Raw genomic sequence first — 22,467 nt, 5'->3', positions numbered from 1 at the left:
AGTCTCAAGTACATGGTGTATAATGTATCGCTGTTATAATTTGTATTGTCTGCTTAGTATGTTTTTCTTCTGGCTCTTGCCAGCTAGGTTGGGGGATTTCACTTAGTAACTGCTCTGTCAAATCAATTCTGTCCTTTTGCTTCTGTGCAGTGTAACAAAATGACATCCAAAGCTTATCCAGATGAGCTGAGAGCAACTGAATTGCCCTCTGCTCCTTTGTTGAAGGGGAGAGAAAATTCCTCAGCCCGTAAGTGCTGAGAGAGCATCACGGTATTCTTTATGGTGGATTAATTTTAGCACCATGAGTTCCTTGAGGTGCAGAGTCCAGGGCAAATCTTCCTGGTGCTTTGTGTGGAGGTGAAGTCAAGTTCAAAGGACAAGCTCTTGAGGGGAACGAGAAGCCTTCAAATATCCAACTGCAGTGAAGGTTAAGCAACCGGGGCCCGCAGCCTCTGGCAACTTGCCTAGGTAACTGGGGGGAGTGTTCATGGGCTCACTTTAAGCCACTTCTTCCTTCCCACCACCCCCAGCCCCAGGCTCCTTCTTAGGGTTATTTCCGACCACAAAATTTAGGACAGAAAATGACAGTCACCCCAGTTCTTTAAGTCATAAGGACAACTCTTGACCAGGATCAGCTTCGTGGGCATGCAAAGGGCCTCAGGCTTACAAAAAGCTCTGCATTCGGTTCAGTGCTCTACTTTCCCCGTTTAAAATTCTTCATACTTTTGAACAAGGTGCTTTATTTATTTATGCGTGTACAGAGCTTGTGTACAAAGCCAGAAAGCCGTTTTAACACAAGGAAACAACCCATTCCTCACCTTACTGTACTTTCGCCAGTGATAAAGAAATCAAAGGGATTTAGGGCTGAAGACAATTAGGCTGAGATGGAAATGAGCCCAATTTCTAATAGAAATTAAATTTTAAGGGCACTGTGATATTGTGCTTCAGGGGTTCTTTTTTTTTTTGGTGTCTGTGGTTTTTTCTTTCTGTCTCAAGTGATCAGAGTATTTTGAGAGAGCAAACTGTGGTTTGCTAGACATTTCAAACCACACATACAGTGTGTGTACATGGAGGTTAGTAGAGGGATTTGATACTTTGGTATTGTTGTGGACGTGAGAACACCTGGGTGCAAACCAGGTGGTGGATGGTCGTGTGTCCGTTCTACAGAGGAGGGCTGCTGCTGGCCCTACGCACAAGTGGGAGGAAGGTCAGGTTCATGTCCGTACCTCCTCTTTCAACATCCCTTTAGCCTGTTCTGTTGGTACTCTTTCGTCGTCATCCTAAAAATGGTTAGATTTCTGGAAAATTTCTGGAAAATTCTTCTGCTCCCTCTGCCAACATGATTTGAACCAAAAGTCTACATCCCATATTCTCTGTGGTTTGTTCTCAGTTGTTTTTCCTGGTTAGAAAGCTCTCCTGTCAGGAACACCTGTGAAATTATTAGCTGGTACTAACTTAAGGTGTGGCTTCTCCTTAGGATTCTCTGTACTTTAATAGCTGAAGGCCTTCTGTTGTACCCAGCAGAGAGCTGCCATTGTGTCTGCTTGCGTAATAGCTGCCCATGATGGCCATGTGGGGCTGGGAGCCAACCCCTCCAACTACTCCTTTAGTTCGTGCTGAACTGGCTGAGTTCAGGAGCTCATCCAGACTAAGGATTCAGACCTTGTCACACTGTCCCACTTGCAGCAGATGCTAATGTACAGAACGATAATGTATGTTACATAACCCCAATACTTCTTCCCCCACCCTTCTTGCTGACTTTGCTTCCTGGGTCACTGAGAAAAGAGAATCATGAGGAAACTTCCACAAGCTAGTATATCTCTCATTTGCCAGCAACTGCGCTCCCCCATACTTTCTGCCTACTCTTCTTCCTAATGATTGATTGTCCCTGTCCCTGTTTAAGTTCACTGGATCCCATCATCACTCACCTGCTCAAGGTCATCCCTCAAGCAATTCACCTGCTCTCTCCTGGATCATTCCCATCAGCATACAAATACACCATTATTTCCCTTATCTTACAACCAACCAAGAAAAGCCTCTTCTCTCTTGACCCCACTTCCTGCTCAGGCTACCGTTCCTTTCTATTAAACTTCATATCAACATGCCTCGAAAACCTTACTTGTACTTGCTTTTCTAATTTCTTGCCTTTCCTTTCCCCTCAACCTGCTTTAGTCAAGTGTTCGTTCCCAATCAGTGCACTAAAACTGTTCCTGTCAAGTTCACTGCGGACCTCCATGCTGCTTAACCCCGTGGTTTCTTCTCAGACATTACAGCACCTGACCTGTCAGCCCTGTTTGAGACGGTTCATCGCTCCCTTCTCCTTGAACACTTTCTTCACTTGACTTCCAGGACCTGACGCTTCTGGTTTTCTTCCTACCTCACTAGCTGCCCCTTCTCTTGTCCTTTGCTGACTCTTCCGCATCTCCCTGTCCTCTTAACAATGGAGGGCTCCAAGGGAAAGTCCTCCCAATAGGTTTTCTTCTGAAACTACACTTACTGCCTTGGCCATCTCATCTAGTCTTATGGCTTTAAAATATCATTTGTAGGTGACATGAGCTCAGATTTTTATCTCTAGCCCAGACTTTTCTCTTGAACTCTAGACTTATCCAACTGTTTATTCTATTTAAGTGTCTAGTAGTGTCTTGTAAGGTTTTACAGGTGAGATAAACACAACACCAGGCAAGATTTATTAAAGGTGCCCTTGGGCGAGAGGAGTCGGGGAAGTGGCGCCGGGAGTGGGTTGGGGGAATCTTTTATCTGGGTTAAGACAGGGCATAGGTTTACAGCCATATAAGGCAGGGTATTTGGTGATTGGAAGGTATGGGGGAGTCCTGATGCTCCTGTTTCCTGCATAGGTATCCGGTTACTTCTAGAGAGGTGTCCTGGGCATACATCCTTTTGGTGGGAGAGTCAAGGGTTAAGGAGGGGGAGGTCCTGGACGATGGTGGCCCAGTGGTCATTTCTGTTGTTCCTCTTGCATTCCCGGAGCCTCCGACCCAACAGGCATCTCACACTTAACCCTCATCTCCCCTTCCAAGTCCACTCTTCTTGTTCCCCTTCCCCCCTAGTGTGTTCTCACTAGGCTGACCAATGTGATAGTTGAATTTATTGAATAGGGTCAATCATACCACCTTCTATTTAAAACTCCCCAGTGGTTTCTGGTCACTCTCCGAATAAAAGCCAAAGTCCTTACAGTGAGTTATTGGGCCCCACCCAATCTGCCCCAAATTCTCTTTGTCATCTCTCCCTAGTGCTCATTCCGTTGTAGCCATGCTGTCTTCTGGCTGGTCCTGCTCAGATCTAAAGGCCCACCCATTTGCTTTCTCTCTGCTCGCCCAGATTGCCCATTCCCCAGGTGTCTGCATGGATTGCTCCTTGACTTCCCTCAGGTCTCTATTCAAAGGTTACCCTCTCATTCAGGCCTTCTTTGACCATCCTATTAAAATGACAATGCCCCATTCTACCCACCATCCCTAATTAATCTCTCTCCCTCCTTGGTGACACTCTTTATAACCCCAGGTTTTTCTATTTGATTTTATTATTGGTCTCTCTCTCCCCGGGATGTAAGTTCTTTGAGGCATGGGATCTGTTACCTGAGGTATTACTAGTACTCAGGACAGCACGAGGAGCCAAAGCAGGTGCTCAATACATATTGGTTAAATGTCTGATGATTTATCTTTCTACCAAAGAACGTGGCCTGCTCACGATCTCTAGAGAACCAGTTTTCTGAAGATACGGATCAGATTGCTCATCTGTCTGGCAGCTCTTCTTTACGATGTCAAAGGGTCTCCTGTCTTTGTGTGGTGGGTAGAGCTTTCGCTACGGGTCCCTTGCTGTCCAGTCAGACCATTCACACTTGCTCTTTCAGCTATAACCGTGTGAGACTGAAACACTGTGCAACGTTTTTACTATTTGTTCCAGGGTATTTTTACTCCGTAATTGATATTCTTTTTACTCCATAATTAATATACGTAATTAATATACATCTTTGTCTTCCATGAAATGCCTCTTTTAAAATGTTAAAGATTGAGCTGATAAAGTATTTGTTGCAATAAAATAGCCTTCAAGATGGACAGATCATCTCTTGCATTTATTCTACTTTCTAGTCATAGTAAACAACTTCACATTTAAAATAAATAATTGCTGCCTACCACAGTAATCCACCTTGCTTTTGTCAGAGGTTGTGGCCAAAAGTCAGTTCTGGAAACACTGATGTGGACAGTCACAGCCCACTCTCATGCTGAGAGCACTTTCTGGCTGCTGCTTGAGAAGCAGTGTCCAACTCAATAGGGCAGGACATCAGATTTGAATAGATCTGAGGAAGTATTTGAGAACACAATATTCCATTCTTCCAGTTCTGACACAGAAAAGGAGAAACTGTGCACAGTTATTCATTTCCCCCTCCCAATTTATTCCAATAAGAAATACAGAGAAATTTGTAAACTTGATTCACAATGCAGAAACTGAGATGAGTCAAACAGCTGGCAGTGGCATCTTGCCTCGGAGTTTGATTTATAAAAATAATAGTGAGTGCAATTTTCTGTATTTCATTTGGGGAATGACAAAGAGGGTCTTTTCTATGATTATAAAACTTCCGAGTCTGATATCACTTATCACAACCCCGTTTGGAATTCCGGAAATGTTCTGTCAGGGGTGATTTGCGTATTTTTGGACTTGACATTTGATAGAAGTTGGGTAACCGAATATCGTAGTGGTATGTTTTTCCTGTATATACCCTGTCATTCAAGGCATAGAGTTTATCTGCAATGTCACTGCCAATTAAAACTGAAAACAGGCGGGAGATGTAACGATGCTGAGCGAAGAGCAAATACAATTTCTTTCTCCTCCAAGACACATATCGACAATCAGTTTCTGCTGTGAGGGTTACCTAAAAAAAAAAGTGTAAGGCCACATAAAAAACAAAGATTAGGAAGCCACTAAAGTTCTGCCTCCCCCTCCCCCTTTTTTTTGCCCTTATTTTAAATGACTTTCACTTGCTGATTTCTTGGGTTAAAAAAACTGACTCACAATATAGGGTAAAAATGGGGAGAAACTACAAAATGTCTTGGCACATACATAATTTATAACATGAACAATCACAACGTTGTGCCCATTCCCAATCCATCTCTTTTCAAAATCTGGGTAGATGTATTTTTGTCTTTTACTGAAGCGAGAGCTACTTGATACTAAAAAATAATGAAGTTGGCGAATGTTAGAGAAATATTTCCAAGTCAGTCCCAAAGACTGCAGACAAATATTTAATTCTAATCATTTCTGTAGCACAAAATGGAACTTATTTACCTATTCTGCATATGTATATGAATTTATAGTTGCATAAACACACGTATGTTACATGTATTCATTGTAGGAAAACAATATACCATAGTAGAATCCACTGAAGTAAGTATCTTTTGAAATTATCAGACACAGCAGCAGAGTAGTGATGGTTAAGTTTAGCACTTTTATTTTTTTTTCTAGAAAACAACTGAAATCTATTAGCATTTTAAATCTTAAGAATCACTCATTTTTGCAATAATTCTTGGTGTTTCTCTACACTGTGTCAGTGGCAGTGTTTTGTTTATAGTTAAATCTCAATTAATTATATTTTAATCTCCATATATGCAGCTAAGCAATGGAAAATTGAAGAGCATCTTTTGTGGACTCTTTCTGCCATATACAAAACCCGTTCTTTTTCTTGTCACTGGCCCTCCACAGACACGGTAATCAGCAAGAGAACTGGGAGTCAATGCATGCTGCAAAGTACATTCCAAAGTTGAATATAAATCATTGTTCTGCTTTACTTGGTGGCCGGTTTTTAAACCAAACATCTGTTTGGAAGAGACAGTGCTCACTCTGCAGTCCAGTTATCCCTTACCTGAAAGATGCCTTCCTCTGTGGGTCTCAGTGAGTCCCATTCAGGCGAATCCAGGAACTGGAAGGGGAAAATGTAATGCAGAAATTCGCCATCAACGGTCACTCTGATCCTACCCAAACACAAAGAACATCATTTTTGAGAGAAAGAGAAAGCAAGCCCATAACCGGAGGCAAAGGGGAGGGAGCAGTATCTTAGATCTCTGGTGGCCTTTATGCTTTTAAAATTTTGTAGGCTAAAATATTAAATTCATACATTACAGTAAGTGACAAAATCTCCTGTAAGATTGAACATGTACAGATGTTCCTCACAGTTGGGATTCTAGAATATTAGGTAAAATTTATCAGCGCATCAAAGTGTACATGGATGGTATGTGCCCTTTTGTGTGGATTTATTATATTTCAAGATACTTCAAGACAAAGTTTCAATGCACTCAGTCAGATTTTAAATTAAGTAGGGAAACACTGCAGAATATAAAGGAATATCACTGTAGATACCTCTGTTGACTAAATATTTAAGCTTTTAAAGACATTTAAACATTATTGTTTCTTCCCCCAAACCTTGTGTTTTCAAAATTTATCTACCTACAAATATATGCCCCCGCTTCTAGCAAGTGGGCAATTCTAGAATATACTGAAAAAATTGATCATTATAGAACTTAAATGTTCTCTATTACTTGAAAGAACACCCCATCAGAGTCTTTTACTTAAAGTACTTTGGATGCCCACATTGAGTATACTGTTAATTGAAGCTGGCACCATCCTGTTCTTGATGCTCAATGACTAGCTTGGAAACAAATAGCACATCCAGACAAATTTATAAGAAGAAATATTAAGGCTCTAGATTATATCCTGCTTCGAGTAAATAACAGCACATACTCTAAATGCCTATGTCCGTGACTCACGTACGTGTCGAGGGGTTTCTCATGCCTCACAGTGCTAAAAACCACCCAGGACTGTGTTACGTTAAGATAGAAAAGCGTAGCAAAAAGAAACACCAGCTAGTAGCTTGTACAGCGGAAATCACTACTATAGAGGAAGGACCAAGAGTACGAACCTCCCCGAAACTAGCAGGGAGAGTTTATCAATGGAGGTCTTCCCCTGCATGGCGTAACAGTGTTCCTTTTCCAAAGTCACCACTTCAGAGCTCAGAGCGATTGTTCTGAAGACGGGCAACGAGGTCCCCAGAGGCTGGAAAAGGGAGCTGTACAACAGCTGGAATTCTCGGGAAAAAGTTATGCTGCGCACTTGATACGCAATGTGAACGAACTGCATGAAACAGACGACGAACAGCACGAAATTCCAGGAATATATGTCGGCCGCGCAGACATCGACCCAAGCCCAGATGGCAGAGCAGAGAAAACCCAAGCCCAGCAAACTGAAGACGTAAAGGAGCCCGAAGAATCCACTGCCGCCCATGAAACCTACGACGAATAAAATACTGGCAAGATGATAAATGGCTCCTTCGGCCTCCTGTTTCCAGGTGATGCAGACTGGGTGCTCATCTATCAGGTTCGTCCACAGACTTGAGTTTCTCTCCATGGCTGTCCTTCTGTCTGGTTCACTCTTCAGCTGACATTAGATGATACGGAAGCGAGTAGTTAAGTCCTTTGTTCTTCCATCATCAGAGTTTCCCTACGTCCTTATAAAACCGGAGACAGCCTGGACCCTGGGGTTGGAGGGATTAGATCTTGAAACACTAAAAATCCCAGGCTAGCTTCTTTAAGTTCATCTGGTCTAGTCCACAGACTAGACTTTAAGTTCATAAGATCTAGTCCACAGATATTTTACAGTTTCCTGGACAAGAAAAAAAAGAAGGATCTAATTAGACAAGGAAAATTGAGGGGTATATTTAACTGAATCCCCAGCATTACTATTCAAGTTGGTATCCTATTTTCTATGAAGTTAGAATGTATTTTAACATTTTATTTTGACATAATTATATATTTGCTCTAGTTAAAAAGAATAATACAGAGAGAGCACAAAGGCTGTTAAGTTTCTAGGATAGAACATGTATAGTTTTAGGGTTATGTTTAGTAATAATAAAAAATTATTTCCCAAAATTTTAATATTTGTTAGACCTAGCTGTTAACTACATATTTGCTAGAAAGCTAGGTGTTTTCATCAACTCGTCTTCATAATAATAGCTCAGTGTACCTCAGAATCTCTTGGGACAATGACTAAAAATGCAGATTCATAGGCTGTGCAGGCATACTGAGTCAGACTGTCTGAGGGCCTATGCTACAGGTAGGGCCTGTGTTAGTATCTTGACAGCACCCCCCCACCACATGATTCTGATGCACCAATCCATGGCCTTTCGTGGCCCACCCTCCGAGAAAGAACTGTTGGACAATGGTATTCACTCTCTAAGATGAAAAATTCAAGGCTTCGAGAGCCAAATAATTTATCTCAGGTCACCCAGGGGTCAGGATAGAGCAGAACTTTTGCCCGTAAGCCTGGAGGCTGGATCCAATCATGGGGCCTCTCATGAAAAAGACTTTAAATGAGGCACTGTAAGGAGCCCTACTAAAACAAAAAACACGAGAAACACGTAATTAGGAGTCTGATTTTTTAAATTAACATATAATGTATTATTTGCCTCAGGGGTTCAGGTCTGTGAACCATCAGGCTTACCCATTTCACAACACTCACCATAGCACATACCCTCCCCAATGTCCAAAACCCAACCACCCTATCCATACCCCCCACCACCAGCAACCCTCAGTTTGTTTCCTGAGGTTAAGAGTCTCTTATGGTTTGTCTCCCTCCCGATCCCATCTTGTTTCATTTTGTTTCATTCCTTCCCTAACCCCCACCACAATCCCCCGCCCTGCCTCTCAAATTCTTCATATCAGAGAGATCATATAATTGTCTTTCTCTGATTGACTTATTTCGCTCAGCATAGTACCCTCTAGTTCTATCCTTGTCAGGAGTCTGATTTTAAGAACACCGAGTAGACCAGGATTCTGTTTCATGAATTAGATCAAAATTATTTGAGACATATAAATTCAGATCTACCTTACTGTATTAGAGGTTATTTCAAGTTAAAGTCTGCACCCATATAACTAAATAAATAATATTAAAATTCCTGCTGCTTACACATTTATTTACCAGATGGTCAAAAAATGTTACTGACTTGTTCCTCTGCACATATATTCTCTACCCTTTGAGCCATATGGTAAAAATGCTAATGTGTGATCTGAGTCAGGAGAGATTCACCCGGGATGATAGAGCTGTAGGATATGTATCATTTACCCCAGATTTCTTAACAATAAGTAGTTTCACTGTGAAGCATTCAGTAGACTGGATTTTTAAACCATAACAACATTCAGAAGCCTTGAACTTAAGTGCTATATTTAGTGCCTTTATTTTTGAGATAGATCATTTCCAGAACACCTGTTAATAAAATATCAAATATCACAGATCTTGTCTCATAGAAAAAAAAAATACACATGGAGAGGTGAAAATGACTTGGCTGAAGTAAAAAAGGGAACAGTATAATCACCAACAGAACTAGAAATGGAAGTAAAGGAGCCGCTGTTGGAGTTCTGGCTCTTCATCCTGGATAGCGGATCCTTTTCTCAGCAAGTAACTATGCCTTTAACAGCATCACCAGTTGAATCATTAAAAAAAAGAAAAAGTAAATAACACAGACCTAGAACTTGCATTGTTATTTGTACTAAAGCTACTTTCAAATGTACTTTAACCCCCCCCCCCGTGCCCCCTAGTTCGTGCCTCCTCCCTCACTCTGTGAGATGATGGGAGTCGGGGCAGAACAGCACCCTCAAAGTGTTTACTTTCTCCTCTTTAAGCGCAACACAGAATTATACACTACTGGATATTCACAACAAAGAAAATTTTTTAAAAAATACAATGAGTAGTGAGAACCGCAGAATACCAGACTGCAAATGTCAGTCTCCCTGCTGTTTCACTTTTAAAACTAGGGTATTTTAAATTAATCAGTTCCTCAGGATACCTAACACAGCCGCGAAAGCCAATATTAAAAAGCACTGCTGGCAGAGCTCTGAACTTCGGTTTGAACTTCCTTAAAAATTTATAATCCTCAACAAAATGTTAAAATGATGCTAACAGAGAAGGGCCATGTAAAACCTATGCGGCAATGCAGAAGGGAGCTTCTGGGAATCTTGTCCCCTGACGATCGGGACTTGGGGGACAGACTGGGCCACCTGCATTCCAGGAGGGTGACCCATTGTGCTCATCAGAGGAACTTCACTTCCGGTCCTTTCCAGCGGCTTCTGTTTCAAGAAGCTGCTACCAAATCATCTTCCTATCCTTGATCCTGTATCACTCCACACAGCAACACGGAGTGCTGACTTGCCCTGATTAAATTACTCCACACTCAGCCTTTCTCCACTTGGTGTGTTTTTATTCAGTCACCAAAACAGATGTATTTTATTAGAAGAGAAAGAACTGACAGGGGCAGGTGACGGGCGTGAGTGTTCCTCTGATGTGTGCCAGCAGCACTCTCTGACTGTACGTGATTCATCAGCCAGCTGCCTGCTTAGAAGGTCTGGAGGCCTTAAGTCCTGTTTTTGGGTAAATAAACGTTGAGATGCTGAAGTAGCACAATAGATTCTCCAGCAACAAAGCCCACCTTCCCCGCAAGAGAAATGAGCACATGGACAAATGATGGAGACACAAATTAAGTGCAAATAAACACAATAATTCCCAGCTCCCCCCTTTCTACTCCTTAGACTGTAAGACCCTGAGTTATAGAGGAATAAGTTAGAAAGGAACCTTAAAGGCAGGTATGAGCATGATCCATGAAATATGATGGAGAATTGGGACCAATGGATTAAGACTAGCTCTGAAATTGGGTTTATCTATTTAAAACTTGTACGTTTAATATCTCATTGCATTAGACTCGTTGCCGTGAGGGAGGCTCGTTGCCCTGCTTGCAAATGAGAAAAGCAGGGCACAAGATTGGCCAAGTCACGGGCTTGAGGTAAGAGAGGCAGGAAGTCCCAGTGGCGAGGTAGGAGTCCCAGTCCGCTCAATGCCATGCCCTCACCAGCACGCAGGGTCACCTTTCAAGGCTGGGAATCGGATATGAACGTGTTGGGACACAGTGGGATATTCTGTCCAGATTGGTTTGCCAGGAAAATAATAATCCTAACACCAAATATTTAAGACCTTCCATATCCACATGTACGGCTCCATCCGTAATGCTCACCCCGGAGCCAGGGAGATAGACCTACAAAGGCACTCGTGAAATAATTTGCTGTATTATTATTCAACACTGGCGGACTTCCTCTCCTAGCTTCTGAAACTCTTAAGGGGCAAAGACAAATGTTTTTGTATTTCTGGCCCTCGGGGAGCGTTGATTGAGTACCCCGCTATCCAGGGGCAAGCAGGCTGCCTTCTCCATGCCTATTTTCTCTCCGATTTAATGGATGATCTAAAATCTTCTGTCACCCAGGGGAAAAGAAGTAGGGACTATTCCAACATCCAAGAAAGTCTGGTACAAAATAACTGAGGAGGTGGGACACTGCTTATTTAAACGTCTGGCACAGCTCCAAACTCATAGGGGAATCCTTTTGTCTTCATAGAAATTGAGTTCCTTAAGAGCAGTGGAATTTTAATCTGATTAAAAACAACAACTCTCGTAGCTTGTGGTATTGCGTTAGTTTTGGTTGCTAGGCAACCCAGAAGATAAAAATGCCATCAATATTCTACTCATTAATTGGAATAGATCCTAACTTTGGTATGTGTTCCATATGCAAAAATAATCATTTGCTTAAAGCTGGTTTTCTCTACTTATTCAAGGGGAGGTATACTTACTCAGGACCTACTTGCCAGAAGTATTTAGAAATTACCTCACCGAACCTTCACAACAACCCTCTGGGGAAGGTACTACATCTCCATCTTACAGATGAGAAAAATCGAAACCCAGAGAAGGTAAGCAAATTGTTTCAGGCCTCCTGCTCATACGGGGACTAACATTCCACACAGTCCTGCCTGATTCCGAAGCTCACAGACTACACCACATTTATTATTCTGCTTCCACAGTAGCCGGGTTTAGAGAATGTAAGCATTCATTCCCTCCTTGTTGCTTAGATAAATTCAGGCATCTTTATTCATCAGTCAAGCAGAGGTAGTATCACTTATTCGGTCCACTCTAAAGGGGGCTCAAAGATTCAGATGAGGAAATCTCTATTAAAACTTCTTGGCAAATTTAAAAATAATAGAGAGATGGTGTTGCCGTACTTGTGGCTTGTCTTTTACAAAGCTGAGCCTTTTGGAGAATTCAGTTTTTTAAAAGCTTTCTTTCACCCAGAGGATTACAGTTCAATACGCAAATACAAATGTTACTGTTGGTGGCTACCCAACTTTAAATTTCAAATTCTAAATATACTTATTCCTGCAGGGGTGATCTCAGTTGTTCTTCCCTATCCAGGTCCTGATCTCCTACGGCTGGTAGGGGTACCCTCATAACCAACCCACCCTTGAGTCTTTACTTTCCAATGGCCAAGAAGCCATCCCTGGAGGACAATGTTACTCTTGTACCTCAGATTAGTATTTAGTGCTTCCCAGCAGGTATCCTCAAGTCACTGATGTTAAGTGTCACCCGGGTGGCTTGTTAGACTGTCCCTTCCCTGGCCCCACCCTAGAATTGCTGAGCCTGGAAGGGACCCAAGAAGATGCCCTTCCAATTAGTTCCCAGTTGATTCTGATGCACATTCAAGTTTGAAGGTCATTGTTTTACGTTGTTCCTGCATGGTTTCTGAATTATCCTTGTTTGTTTGCCGGACCTTTGCTTTGTTCCTTCCTGGCTGACCACTGGCTGTCCTTCTGCACTGGTTATTCTTGTGCTTTTGATCGTCACTGTCTGCCGGGGCCAGCAGTGCTGGTGTTAGTGCTCCATTCTGCGTCTGCTCGGTTCGGCTGACAGTGTTACTTAAAAGCAAAGTTCTAGTTTTAGCCGTGCCCCTAAAGAGCTGTGTGATTTTAATCTTACTAGACCTGTTTCCTCATTGGTAAAATGGAAGGTGGACAAAATAATGTGAGGTCCCTTTTGGCTCTAAAATAACATGACTCTATGTGGTAAGGAATAGAAGACTTTTCCTAGCATGGCTTCAAATATAGAGCCGAGTAGTGGAACAGAATTCAGACTGCAGGTCTTAACACTGCGTTTATGATTGGGGCCCCACTCTAGAGACTGCTCACTTAATTACTTACTGACTGTGGTGAGGCCCAGGCACTGGCATTTTCTGATGAGCAACCAGGGTTAAGAACTGTTGGGGGATGGTGAGGTTGAGAGACACCAGAACAGCCTGTACGGTAAAGGATCTGATTTTAATTCCTATTTTGAAGGAGCTGGAAAGGCACATTTTTGCCTTGTGTGTTCTCATTCCCATGCTTTGCTCAGGTGGGGAAGCATTTTCCTTCCTTGCCACTCATGATTCCAAGAGGGCGCAAGCCTTGTGGATATTTTGCAGCAGGCTTTCCTTAACAGGGTGGCCTGAATTGCACCTTCTAGCTCTGAAATTTTATGGCCTTTATTATCTGTCAACATGGCTTCCATCATATGTTATGTTATACTGACCATTTTATATATATATTGATCATTGGTCATATATATTTGGTCATATGTCAGCTTTATTGGTTGATTATTTATTTTTTAAAAAGATTTTATTTATTTATTTGAGAGAGAAAGAGCACGAGAGGGGAGAAGGTCAGAGGGAGAAGCAGACTCCCCATGGAGCTGGGAGCCCGATGTGGGACTCGATCCTGGTACTCCAGGATCATGACCTGAGCTGAAGGCAATTGCTTAACCAACTGAGCCACCCAGGTGCCCTTGGTTGATTATTTTACGTGTGTGTGTATGGAAATATTTATGGAATTCCCCTCTGTCTAGCACAGGGTGAGTCTTCAATAAACGTTCAATGACTGATAAGGATAACAATGCCCAGCTGTAAATGCAGTATTCAGAATAATTTTGGAAAAAGTAAGAAGCCCCAGTGAGATCTAATACCTGAATCAATGATTTAGATGTTGGACATAGAAAGACAGGAAAGCATATATTCTACTGTGAGGGAGAAGTGAAAGGAAGAAATGTCTTGAGACAGAGGATCAAAGAAGGGTTGAAGACCCTTTGGAATTTTAAGATATCCCAAAGTTTGGGAAGAAATCAGAGGAAAGGGGAACACAGTTTCATCCTCAATTAACCGAATATTCTTGGTATACCTGCAGAGTTCACAGCAGAAAATAGGCAGGACAGAGGGATATTTAATAGTTCCTATTGCGCAAGGCAATACTGAAGAAAGCCTGGGGTTGGCAAGAGGAGCTAGAAAGTGAGCACAGAGAGAATGAGAGTTGAAATTAAATGCCCATGAGCCGAGGCCTTAGCTAGAACTCTAGAGTTGTGCTGTCCAATATGGTAGCCATTAGCCATATGTGGCTGGCCTGAATTGAGATGTGTTATATACGTGGATTTCAAAGACTTAGCATAAAGATAAAGAATATGTCATTATAACATTTATATTGACTATAGGCTGAAATGATTATGTTTTAGAAATACTGGGTTAAATAAAACATTAAAGTTAATTCTGCCCATGTCTTATTTTTCAATGTCGCTATTAGAAAATTTAAAATTACGTATGTGACTTGCATTATCTTTCTCTTGGACAGTGCCGGTCTAGAGCCTCTCAACTAACAGAGAAAGGAAATGAAAAAGACTTGGCATGACACTGGGCAAACAGTGCATATGTATAATGTAGAAGTGTATAAATATGGAAGAATTATCTAAGATTAAGAACAGAGAGTTGATATAAATGTAAATGATATTGGCTACAATATTCACATGCTACAATCATCAGATGTTATCCATGGCATAGATGTCGCCATCTGGTTTCTGCCTACATAGGTGGTGGCCAAACTCACTATAGCTCTTGGCCTCTTTATCCTACCAAGGAAGTCACTACTTTTTCCTTTTGCCTTGGGAGAATTACACTTTCCCAAGCAACTATATCCCATTGTTTCATTTTCTCATTTCATCTTCTGATGATACCTCATGGAATACATTGGAAATCCCAGACAGATAATCTCATAAATTTTGTAGTGGAGATTGAATTGTGGTCTTCTGGATTCCACAGGGTCTATACCAGCCTTTGTTTTCATATAATATACGAGTTTCTTCATGTATGACTAGGCTTCTGGGCTGGAATATGCCTTTGACCTTCCATACCTATGAGAACTTGGCTTCTCTTGAGACTCGAGAAAATTAAAGAATGTGCCTACAGCCCGCACCGGACTTCTCTGATTCTCATATCTTTGCTAATGTCCATTTGATTACTTGCTGCTGTGTCTGATTTCTCACTTTATCACATAGGCAAAATTGTAAGATGGCCCCCAAGATTCCTGTCTCATTGGTTTACACATGCTATAATCCTCTCTCCTTGAGTGTGGCAGATCTGTGAATGAGATGGGACAGAGGCTTTCTTGATTAACATTACATGGCAAATGGTGCTAGAATAATCACCTGTGATTATTAATCTATATAAGATTGTAGGACTAGAGAGGGAAACTTAGAGAGTCATTTTCCTACTGGTCTGGAAGAAAGCAGATACCATGCTGTGAACTGCTTATGGGGGTCACAACCCAAGGACTGTCTCTGTGAGCTGAAAGTAGTCCCCAACTAACAGTGACCAAGATAACGGGAATATCAGTCCTACAACAAGGAGCTGAATTCTGCCAACCACCTGAAAATCTTGGAAGAGGGCCTTGGACTCCAAACGAGGAGTGCAGTGTGCCAGTTCAGCTGTGCCTGGACTCCTGACCCACAAAAACTATGCGATAATGAGTCTGTGGTGTTTTCAGCCACTATTTGTTGTACTCTGTTATAAAGCAGTAGGAAACTAATACACACACCCAATTATGAGTACTTACTATACAAGACTTTCATTAATCTAATAATCTGCATTTTATGATGGAGTTGGAAGAAGACATGAAATCTTTGCTAGCTTTAAATCAGGAAAATCAGGTAAGAACAGTAATACTTTTGAAGAATAGTATCTGGAAAACAAGACACCAAGAACGGCCCTGGGAATTACATGTAAATTCACAGTGGTTCCCAGTTATACATTACAGGTTCTTCTTAGTGGAGTCAGACACCCAACACTGTCAAGCATTTGGACACATGGGCAATTTCCAGAATAATTATGTCATTCATATACAATCTCCAAAATTCCTGGAATACCAAGTTTCCTTGGGTGACTTCCAGCTTAGTTCTTTGCAAAACCAAGCCATATGCATAGGGCAAATACTTGATGTCTCAGACACATCTAGAGATTAACACTCAAAAGACAGACTACAGAAACTCAAATAAATAGCTCTGTAATTCTTCTCATTGTGTGACTCCATGACATTCAGATGAGTTGAGCGATGGGGAATTAATGCAATATCTCATTGCCATCTTCTTGAACCTCATTTACTACTATGACTGCTACTACCACCGTTACTACCAGCACTGGACATTTACTAAGCATTTACTATGTGCCAGGCATGTTTCTAAGAATACTAAAATATTGTGTCATTTAATCCTTACAACTTTTTGAAATATACAGTTCTGTTGTCCCTGTTTTACAGATGAGAAAACTGAGGTACAGGGACGTGAAGGAGGTTGCCTAAGGATACACAAATGATAGAGCTCAGAATCACTCCCAGACAGACATGCAAATAATGACACACTGCTTCATGTACAGTTTGAATCTAAATATCTGGACTTACTGGAACAAATCAATAACATTCTTGTTTTCTCCCTTCGGTTCTAGATTCAGTGAATTTAAATGTCTTCTTAAGAAATTACTTTTTTGCCCCCAACTTTTTGGGGGCACCTGGGTGGCATTTTTGCCCCCAAAACTTTTTTGCCCCCAACTTTTTGGGGGCACCTGGGTGGCTCAGTGGGTTAAGCCACTGCCTTCAGCTCAGGTCATGATTCCAGAGTCCTGGGATGGGAGTCCCATATCAGGCTTCCCCTGCTCTGCAGGAGCCTGCTTCTCCCTCCTCCTCTGCCTCTTCCCCTGCTTGTGCTCTCTCTCTCTGTGAAATAAAAAATTAAATCTTAAAAAAAAAAAAAGAAATTACAACTTTTTGAGCAACACAGGAATGGGATGGTGGACCCATGCTGGACCAATCAGTGTCCTATAATTCTCAATCTGACGAAACAGCAGTAATCTTGGCACAAGCAGGCCATTCACTTTCGAGCAGCTGCTATCATGTCAAGCAGTAAGTTCACCAGACATTCATGATGAAAAATGCAAGACAAGCCGGATCCATGGATCCATTAAATGGTCTTCTCTTGATATGAATCAAAGGTAGACACCTTCACTTCCTTTTCCTCCAAGTGACCTATATGCAGCAAATGAACTCACCTTTCTATGTTTATGTAGTTCAGGTTCTCATGTTTCTCTCTCACATGCCTAAAAGCTCATGTGATCTAGCTAACTGGGTAGAGTCTTTTTCATTTTTTCTGGCCAGATAAACCAGGTGGACCACACATCAGGGCCAGTGATGTTTGAAACCACCAAACCAGCCACCACTAGTGGTAAAAGGAGCACTTCTGCAGGGTATGGAGATTTCCTTTCAAGGTGTTTGCACAGAGATAGGAGCTTTCTCTTTGATTGTAGGAGACTGTTTCTTGTTTGGTCCTCAATCCACATGCTCTACAATCTTTCCATTTCTTCTATTTCTTTCGGTCTTGTTTTTCTTGACTTGTAACACTTGGAAGTTATTCCAACCATAGATGTTCCTTTTATTGTGGCAGCACTGCCTGTGGATAAGCAATGTAGGCCAATCCCTTATTTCTGGAAATATACATATTCTCCTGATTCTTTTGAAATGTTTGATTATTTCAAGTTTCTCTTCATTATTGAACCTTTCCTTTTGTATGCACTATTTGACATGTTGAATCAAGATGCTTAGACATTCTCAGGATGCTGAAGGTTGTGTTTTTATACAGAAAAGTGTGCCACTGCAAAAGAATAGCAGAACCCACTCTTGCAGGATGACCTGTGGTGAACCAAGGTAGCTGGCAGATGTTTCAGGTGTACGGGTATTTGTGCGTTGTGTATTCCTATATGGCTCAAGTCAGCAGGTTATAGCTTAATATATTCATCTGGTATTCTGGTTGAGTAAATGATCCACGAGCAAGCAAAAAATCTGTGCTATGCTTAAATTGTTCCCTAATATTTCCCTTGCATTGACATGATGCTTAATTTCAAAACAAACAGTATAACATAATTGACTGTGTCATGAAATTTCAAATGGCCAGAAAAATATTGTTAATTAATATGCAATAATTCAATAAATCCCTGCCCTCCTGGAGCTTGCATTTTAGTGAAATTCAAATGTTGATACAATTTAAGCTTACTTTCAAATTATGAGATCTATTTTAAATAGCTAAAAATATCTCTTATATGCAAATAAACCTAAGTTATGTAAGACTCATTTAAAGTTAGTTACTGCATACTAAATTTTTTTAAAAAGATTTTATTTATTTATTTGACAGAGAGAGATCACAAATAGGCAGAGATGCAGGCAGAGAGAGAGGGAAACAGACTCCCTGCTGAGCAGAAAGCCCAATGTGGGGCTTGATCCCAGGATCCTGAGATCATGACCAAGCCGAAGGCAGAGGCTTAATCCACTGAGCCACCAAGGTGTCCCTGCATACTAAATTTTTAAATAAATACTATATTTTAAGAGATAGTCTAAAGTCTCATAAATGAAAATTCAAACAAGCTAGTTTTCTAGAATGTCCATCAAAGATTGAACACAAACAATTAGACAAACCAACCCTAGATTATACACATTATTTGTGTCCCCAGAGTAATATGTTACATATTAATACATATGTATTAATAAATACATGATCTATATCCTTCTATTTGTACAAATGCAAGGAAAGACATGGAACCATCTACACTTAATGTTAAAGATGATGATTTCTGAATGGGGGATACATTACTTTTGTCTTTGTATATATCTGTATTGTTTGCATTCTTTATAACAATTTTATAAAATAAGGTGATTTTATATTAATTTGAAAATTTTTAAATACAAAAATTTCAAAGTACTAAAATCCATGAACCCAATGACCAGCAATAACAAACATCATTGTCATTTTGAAAGTCTTTTTTTTTTTTAGATTTTTTTTTTTTTATGTATTTATTTGACAGAGAAATCACAAGTAGATGGAGAGGCAGGCAGAGAGAGAGAGGGAAGCAGGCTCCCCGCTAAGCCCAATGCGGGACTGGATCCCAGGACCCTGAGATCACGACCCGAGCCGAAGGCAGCGGCCTAACCCACTGAGCCACCCAGGCGCCCCAAAAGTCTTTTTTATAATAAAAAAATTCCTCAGAAATTGAAGATCCCCATGGATTATTCTCAAGTACCATTCTCCACCCACTCACTCCTTATATATAATTGTGTCTATCCTTCCAAGCCATATAGAATAATTTTAAAATTGCAATTTAAAGTGCAGTGCAAGATTAGAAATGTATCTTATGCATTTTTTCCAGGTCCATGATTAAATTCTTTTTCTTATGAGTAAACACATACAAAGATAGATAAAATACTAGATAGTAAATCTCCATATACTGATTATCCAGACTCAACTATTATCAAGATTTTGCTACACAGAGTTTTTGAATTAAAAAGCAAAAACTGGGGGCGCCTGGGTGGCTCAGTGGGTTGAGCCGCTGCCTTCAGCTCGGGTCATGATCTCAGGGTCCTGGGATCGAGCCCTGCATCGGGCTCTCTGCTCAGCGGGGAGCCTGCTTCCTCCTCTCTCTCTGCCTGCCTCTCTGCCTGCTTGTGATCTCTGTCAAATAAATAAATAAAATCTTTAAAAAAAATAAATAAAAGCAAAAACTGTACCTACTGTTCATCCTATAGTTTGTTCAGTCAATCAACAAACACCTACTTAGGGAGACAGGGAAAATTATGACTAGTTGTGTTCTGACAACGTGCCAGTCACCAGGTCTTCCATTTACTGACCTGTTCAGGAGTCACAACACCTCCGCAACCTCAGTGGTTTTATCAGCATGGTCTGGAGTGAAAAATGAGGCCCAGAGCAATGAAGATTCTAGTCTAGGCTCAGCCAGTTGATTATCTTTCTAGAACCAATTTCATAGTGTGTGTAAGAGTCACCAGAGTTTATTATTCTGTTGAAGAATACAAGTGAAGAAGAACAAAATGAGAAGGTCTCATGTTGGGTCTGTGTGAATCAGTCTTTGTATTCTTTGGGTCAGAGGGTGATCCAGCATTGCTCTAGGTCAACAACTTTCGGTAATTTATTTAATTTTTTAGAAAATGCCTATAATAGGATGCCTAGGTGGCTCAGTCCGTTTAAGTGTCTGCCTTCTGCTCTGGCCATGATTCCCAGGTCCTGGAATCGAGTTCTGAATCTGGCTCCTTGCTTAACAGAGAGCCTGCTTCTCTCTCTGTCTGCCCCTCCCCCTGCTTGTGCTCTTTGTCTCTCTCTCTCTCTCTAACCAATAAATAAATAAAATCTTAAATAAAAATGCTTGTTATAACTTGCACTTTAAGACATTCTCTTGTAACTACTTGGGTAACAGAAACATTTTCCCTTTTCCTCAAAAAAAAAAAAAATCTAATTAATGATTCAATATACTCTTGTCAATTCTGACTTACTCTCTATAGTTCTCAATCTCAGTTGGCCAACAACCATAATTATAAAAACCAATTTCAACTGCAATTTGCAGGCTTGCAGATCGATCCATCATTTGGATATTTTCCAAAGCAGTTTTGAAACTTCTTGCCTGCCATGTTGCTGATGTGTTCTTACACTCATATACTACAGCCAATACTTCATAACCATTCTTGATCTTGACTGTTTCAAAATAAGCAGACGTGAATGCTCCAATGTGTCAATGCTTAGTCAGTCTTGTGGTTAAGAAGCCTGGGAGTTTGGTTTTCCAGCACATGTTTTGATTTAATAAGCAAAGAATGTCACCATTTAGAAGCACAGGATGCACGATGATTCAGCTATTTTGAGACACTATTGAGATGAAAGAAACTCATTTCTCCAGTGTCTCCCAGTTTATGAGTATAAAATTTTGGAACAGAAAATATCTTACTCTACATTTCAGTTTGTATTTCTATCCTAAACTCTCTGGTCTTCGGGGAAGGAAAAGAGCCTTAAAATCATCTGAGATCAGCTAGACCTCTTCATTCTGTAATGTGGAAGGAGATCTAATTTTTGTTTTGTTTGTATTTAGTTTCATGTAGTTCTTGTTTAGTTTACTTTTGGCTCAAAGAACAATGCCAGGTTACTGTCCTGTCATGCAAGGAATATGACCACGCAATACTCCCTAATATTAAAAAGAACAGAAAATAGCCACCACCAAACCTTACTATGAACAGGGACCAATAATTTTTTAAGGCTCCATAAAATTCAATTTTTATGTCCAAGCTTGCAAATTCAAACCCAAGTACAAGAATTAGAATAAAAAGTCAGGAAGGAAGATTGTCCCATTCTAAATGTTTACTAAATCAAGTTAAATTACGTTCAAAAGTGGGCTTCTAATTGTGCTTTTCCATTTATAAGTCACATGTAGAACTTTTTCATATTTTAAAAATGTTTCCTGGCTAAAACATTTTTGGGGGGGGGATAGCCCTATTACTGTATTTTGATTCTGTGCCTTTAATCTTTTCCTAAAATACAGACCCTCACAATGTATTATACCTCTGTAACTGACCTTGGTGATTAGGTAATTTGGTGGTTTTGTTTCCTTCCTTCCTTCCTTTTTTTCCCAAGGTGGATCCCCAAGTAGAGAAAACAGGTCAGCTTGACCTTTGATGAGGCAGCTTTCCCGTGTCCCCAACTCAGTGTGAAAACACTGACCCTAGTCAGGCCCTTAGCAGACAGGGAAAGGAACTCCCAGCCGCTGCACTTCCCCACGAACCCTAAGACTGTCAGGGTCCCTTGGACCAGCTTTTCTCCCTCGAAAATCTGGCCCCTTTCTTTGGGCTCCAGGGTGCCTGGGCAAGAGGGGGGCAAACAGAAGATCTGGGGGAAAGATTCACCTCGAGGGCAGACGACTGGAGTTGCCAGGGGCTGGTGCGCGCGGAGCCCTCAGCGGCGGACTCTCAGCCGGCGGAGCTGCGAGCGGCGCCACCCGGACTCCGGGGCTCGAATTGGCCCGAGCCGGGCCGGGAGCGGGGCCGGGAGCGGAGCGGCGGTGCTGGCAGCGCGGGGCACAGGGCGGCGAAGCAAAGGCGGTCCCGGGGGGTCGGCGGCCTCGCAGCCCCCAACCTGGGGCGGGGCCGGGGTAGAAGTCGCGCCGGCAAAGTTGCACCAAAGCGCGCTAGGTGCGAGGGTGCGGACAGCTCCCGGAAGGCGGCAGCCGAGGCGCCCCCGGGCTCCCCTCCTTACCTTTCGTTCCCCGACCCTGCGCCGAGCTCCGGCCTTGCGCCTACAGAAGTTTCCCAGCCGAGCGCGCTGAGTCGGGCTGCCCGGCGCCGAAGCCCCCGGCGTCCGGCTCGCGCACTCCACGCCGCCCACCCGGCCGGCGTCGGCCCCGCGCCGGGACGCGCCGTGACCGCAGCCCACTC

General features: G+C 41.8%; 1 protein-coding gene and 2 long non-coding RNA genes across 4 annotated transcripts in view; 2 read left to right on the top strand and 1 right to left on the bottom strand.

Annotated features, from left to right (window-relative positions):
- Positions 1–5,920, top strand: part of LOC123392130 — an 18,680-nt gene extending 12,760 nt beyond the window's left edge. Inside the window, exon 3 of the long non-coding RNA XR_006606845.1 lies at positions 5,626–5,920. This is a non-coding gene — a long non-coding RNA (uncharacterized LOC123392130). The remainder of the gene's footprint in view (positions 1–5,625) is intronic.
- POPDC3 (popeye domain containing 3) lies at positions 4,072–22,467 on the bottom strand. Of its 2 annotated transcripts, none has more exons than XM_045080261.1 (4): positions 22,289–22,467; positions 6,929–7,668; positions 5,876–5,984; positions 4,072–4,888 (listed from the first exon to the last, which is right to left on the bottom strand). In XM_045080261.1, exons 2-4 carry the CDS (start codon positions 7,411–7,413, stop codon positions 4,607–4,609), a joined length of 876 nt encoding a protein of 291 aa, XP_044936196.1. In that variant the 5' UTR covers positions 7,414–7,668; positions 22,289–22,467; the 3' UTR covers positions 4,072–4,606. The 2 variants fall into 2 exon arrangements, with proteins under 2 accessions (XP_044936196.1, XP_004753486.1); XM_004753429.3 differs by lacking the exon at positions 22,289–22,467 and adding an exon at positions 21,940–22,265.
- Positions 11,666–22,467, top strand: part of LOC106005877 — a 73,482-nt gene continuing 62,680 nt past the window's right edge. The window contains exon 1 of the long non-coding RNA XR_006606846.1: positions 11,666–11,790. This is a non-coding gene — a long non-coding RNA (uncharacterized LOC106005877). The remainder of the gene's footprint in view (positions 11,791–22,467) is intronic.

This window comes from Mustela putorius, unplaced genomic scaffold, assembly GCF_011764305.1.
Source record: "Mustela putorius furo isolate JIRA1106 unplaced genomic scaffold, ASM1176430v1.1 tig00000450_pilon_pilon_pilon, whole genome shotgun sequence".
Classification (NCBI taxonomy): domain Eukaryota; kingdom Metazoa; phylum Chordata; class Mammalia; order Carnivora; family Mustelidae; genus Mustela; species Mustela putorius.
The sequence above is the reverse complement of the archived record's forward strand: the minus strand, read 5'-3'. Positions and strand labels throughout refer to the sequence as shown.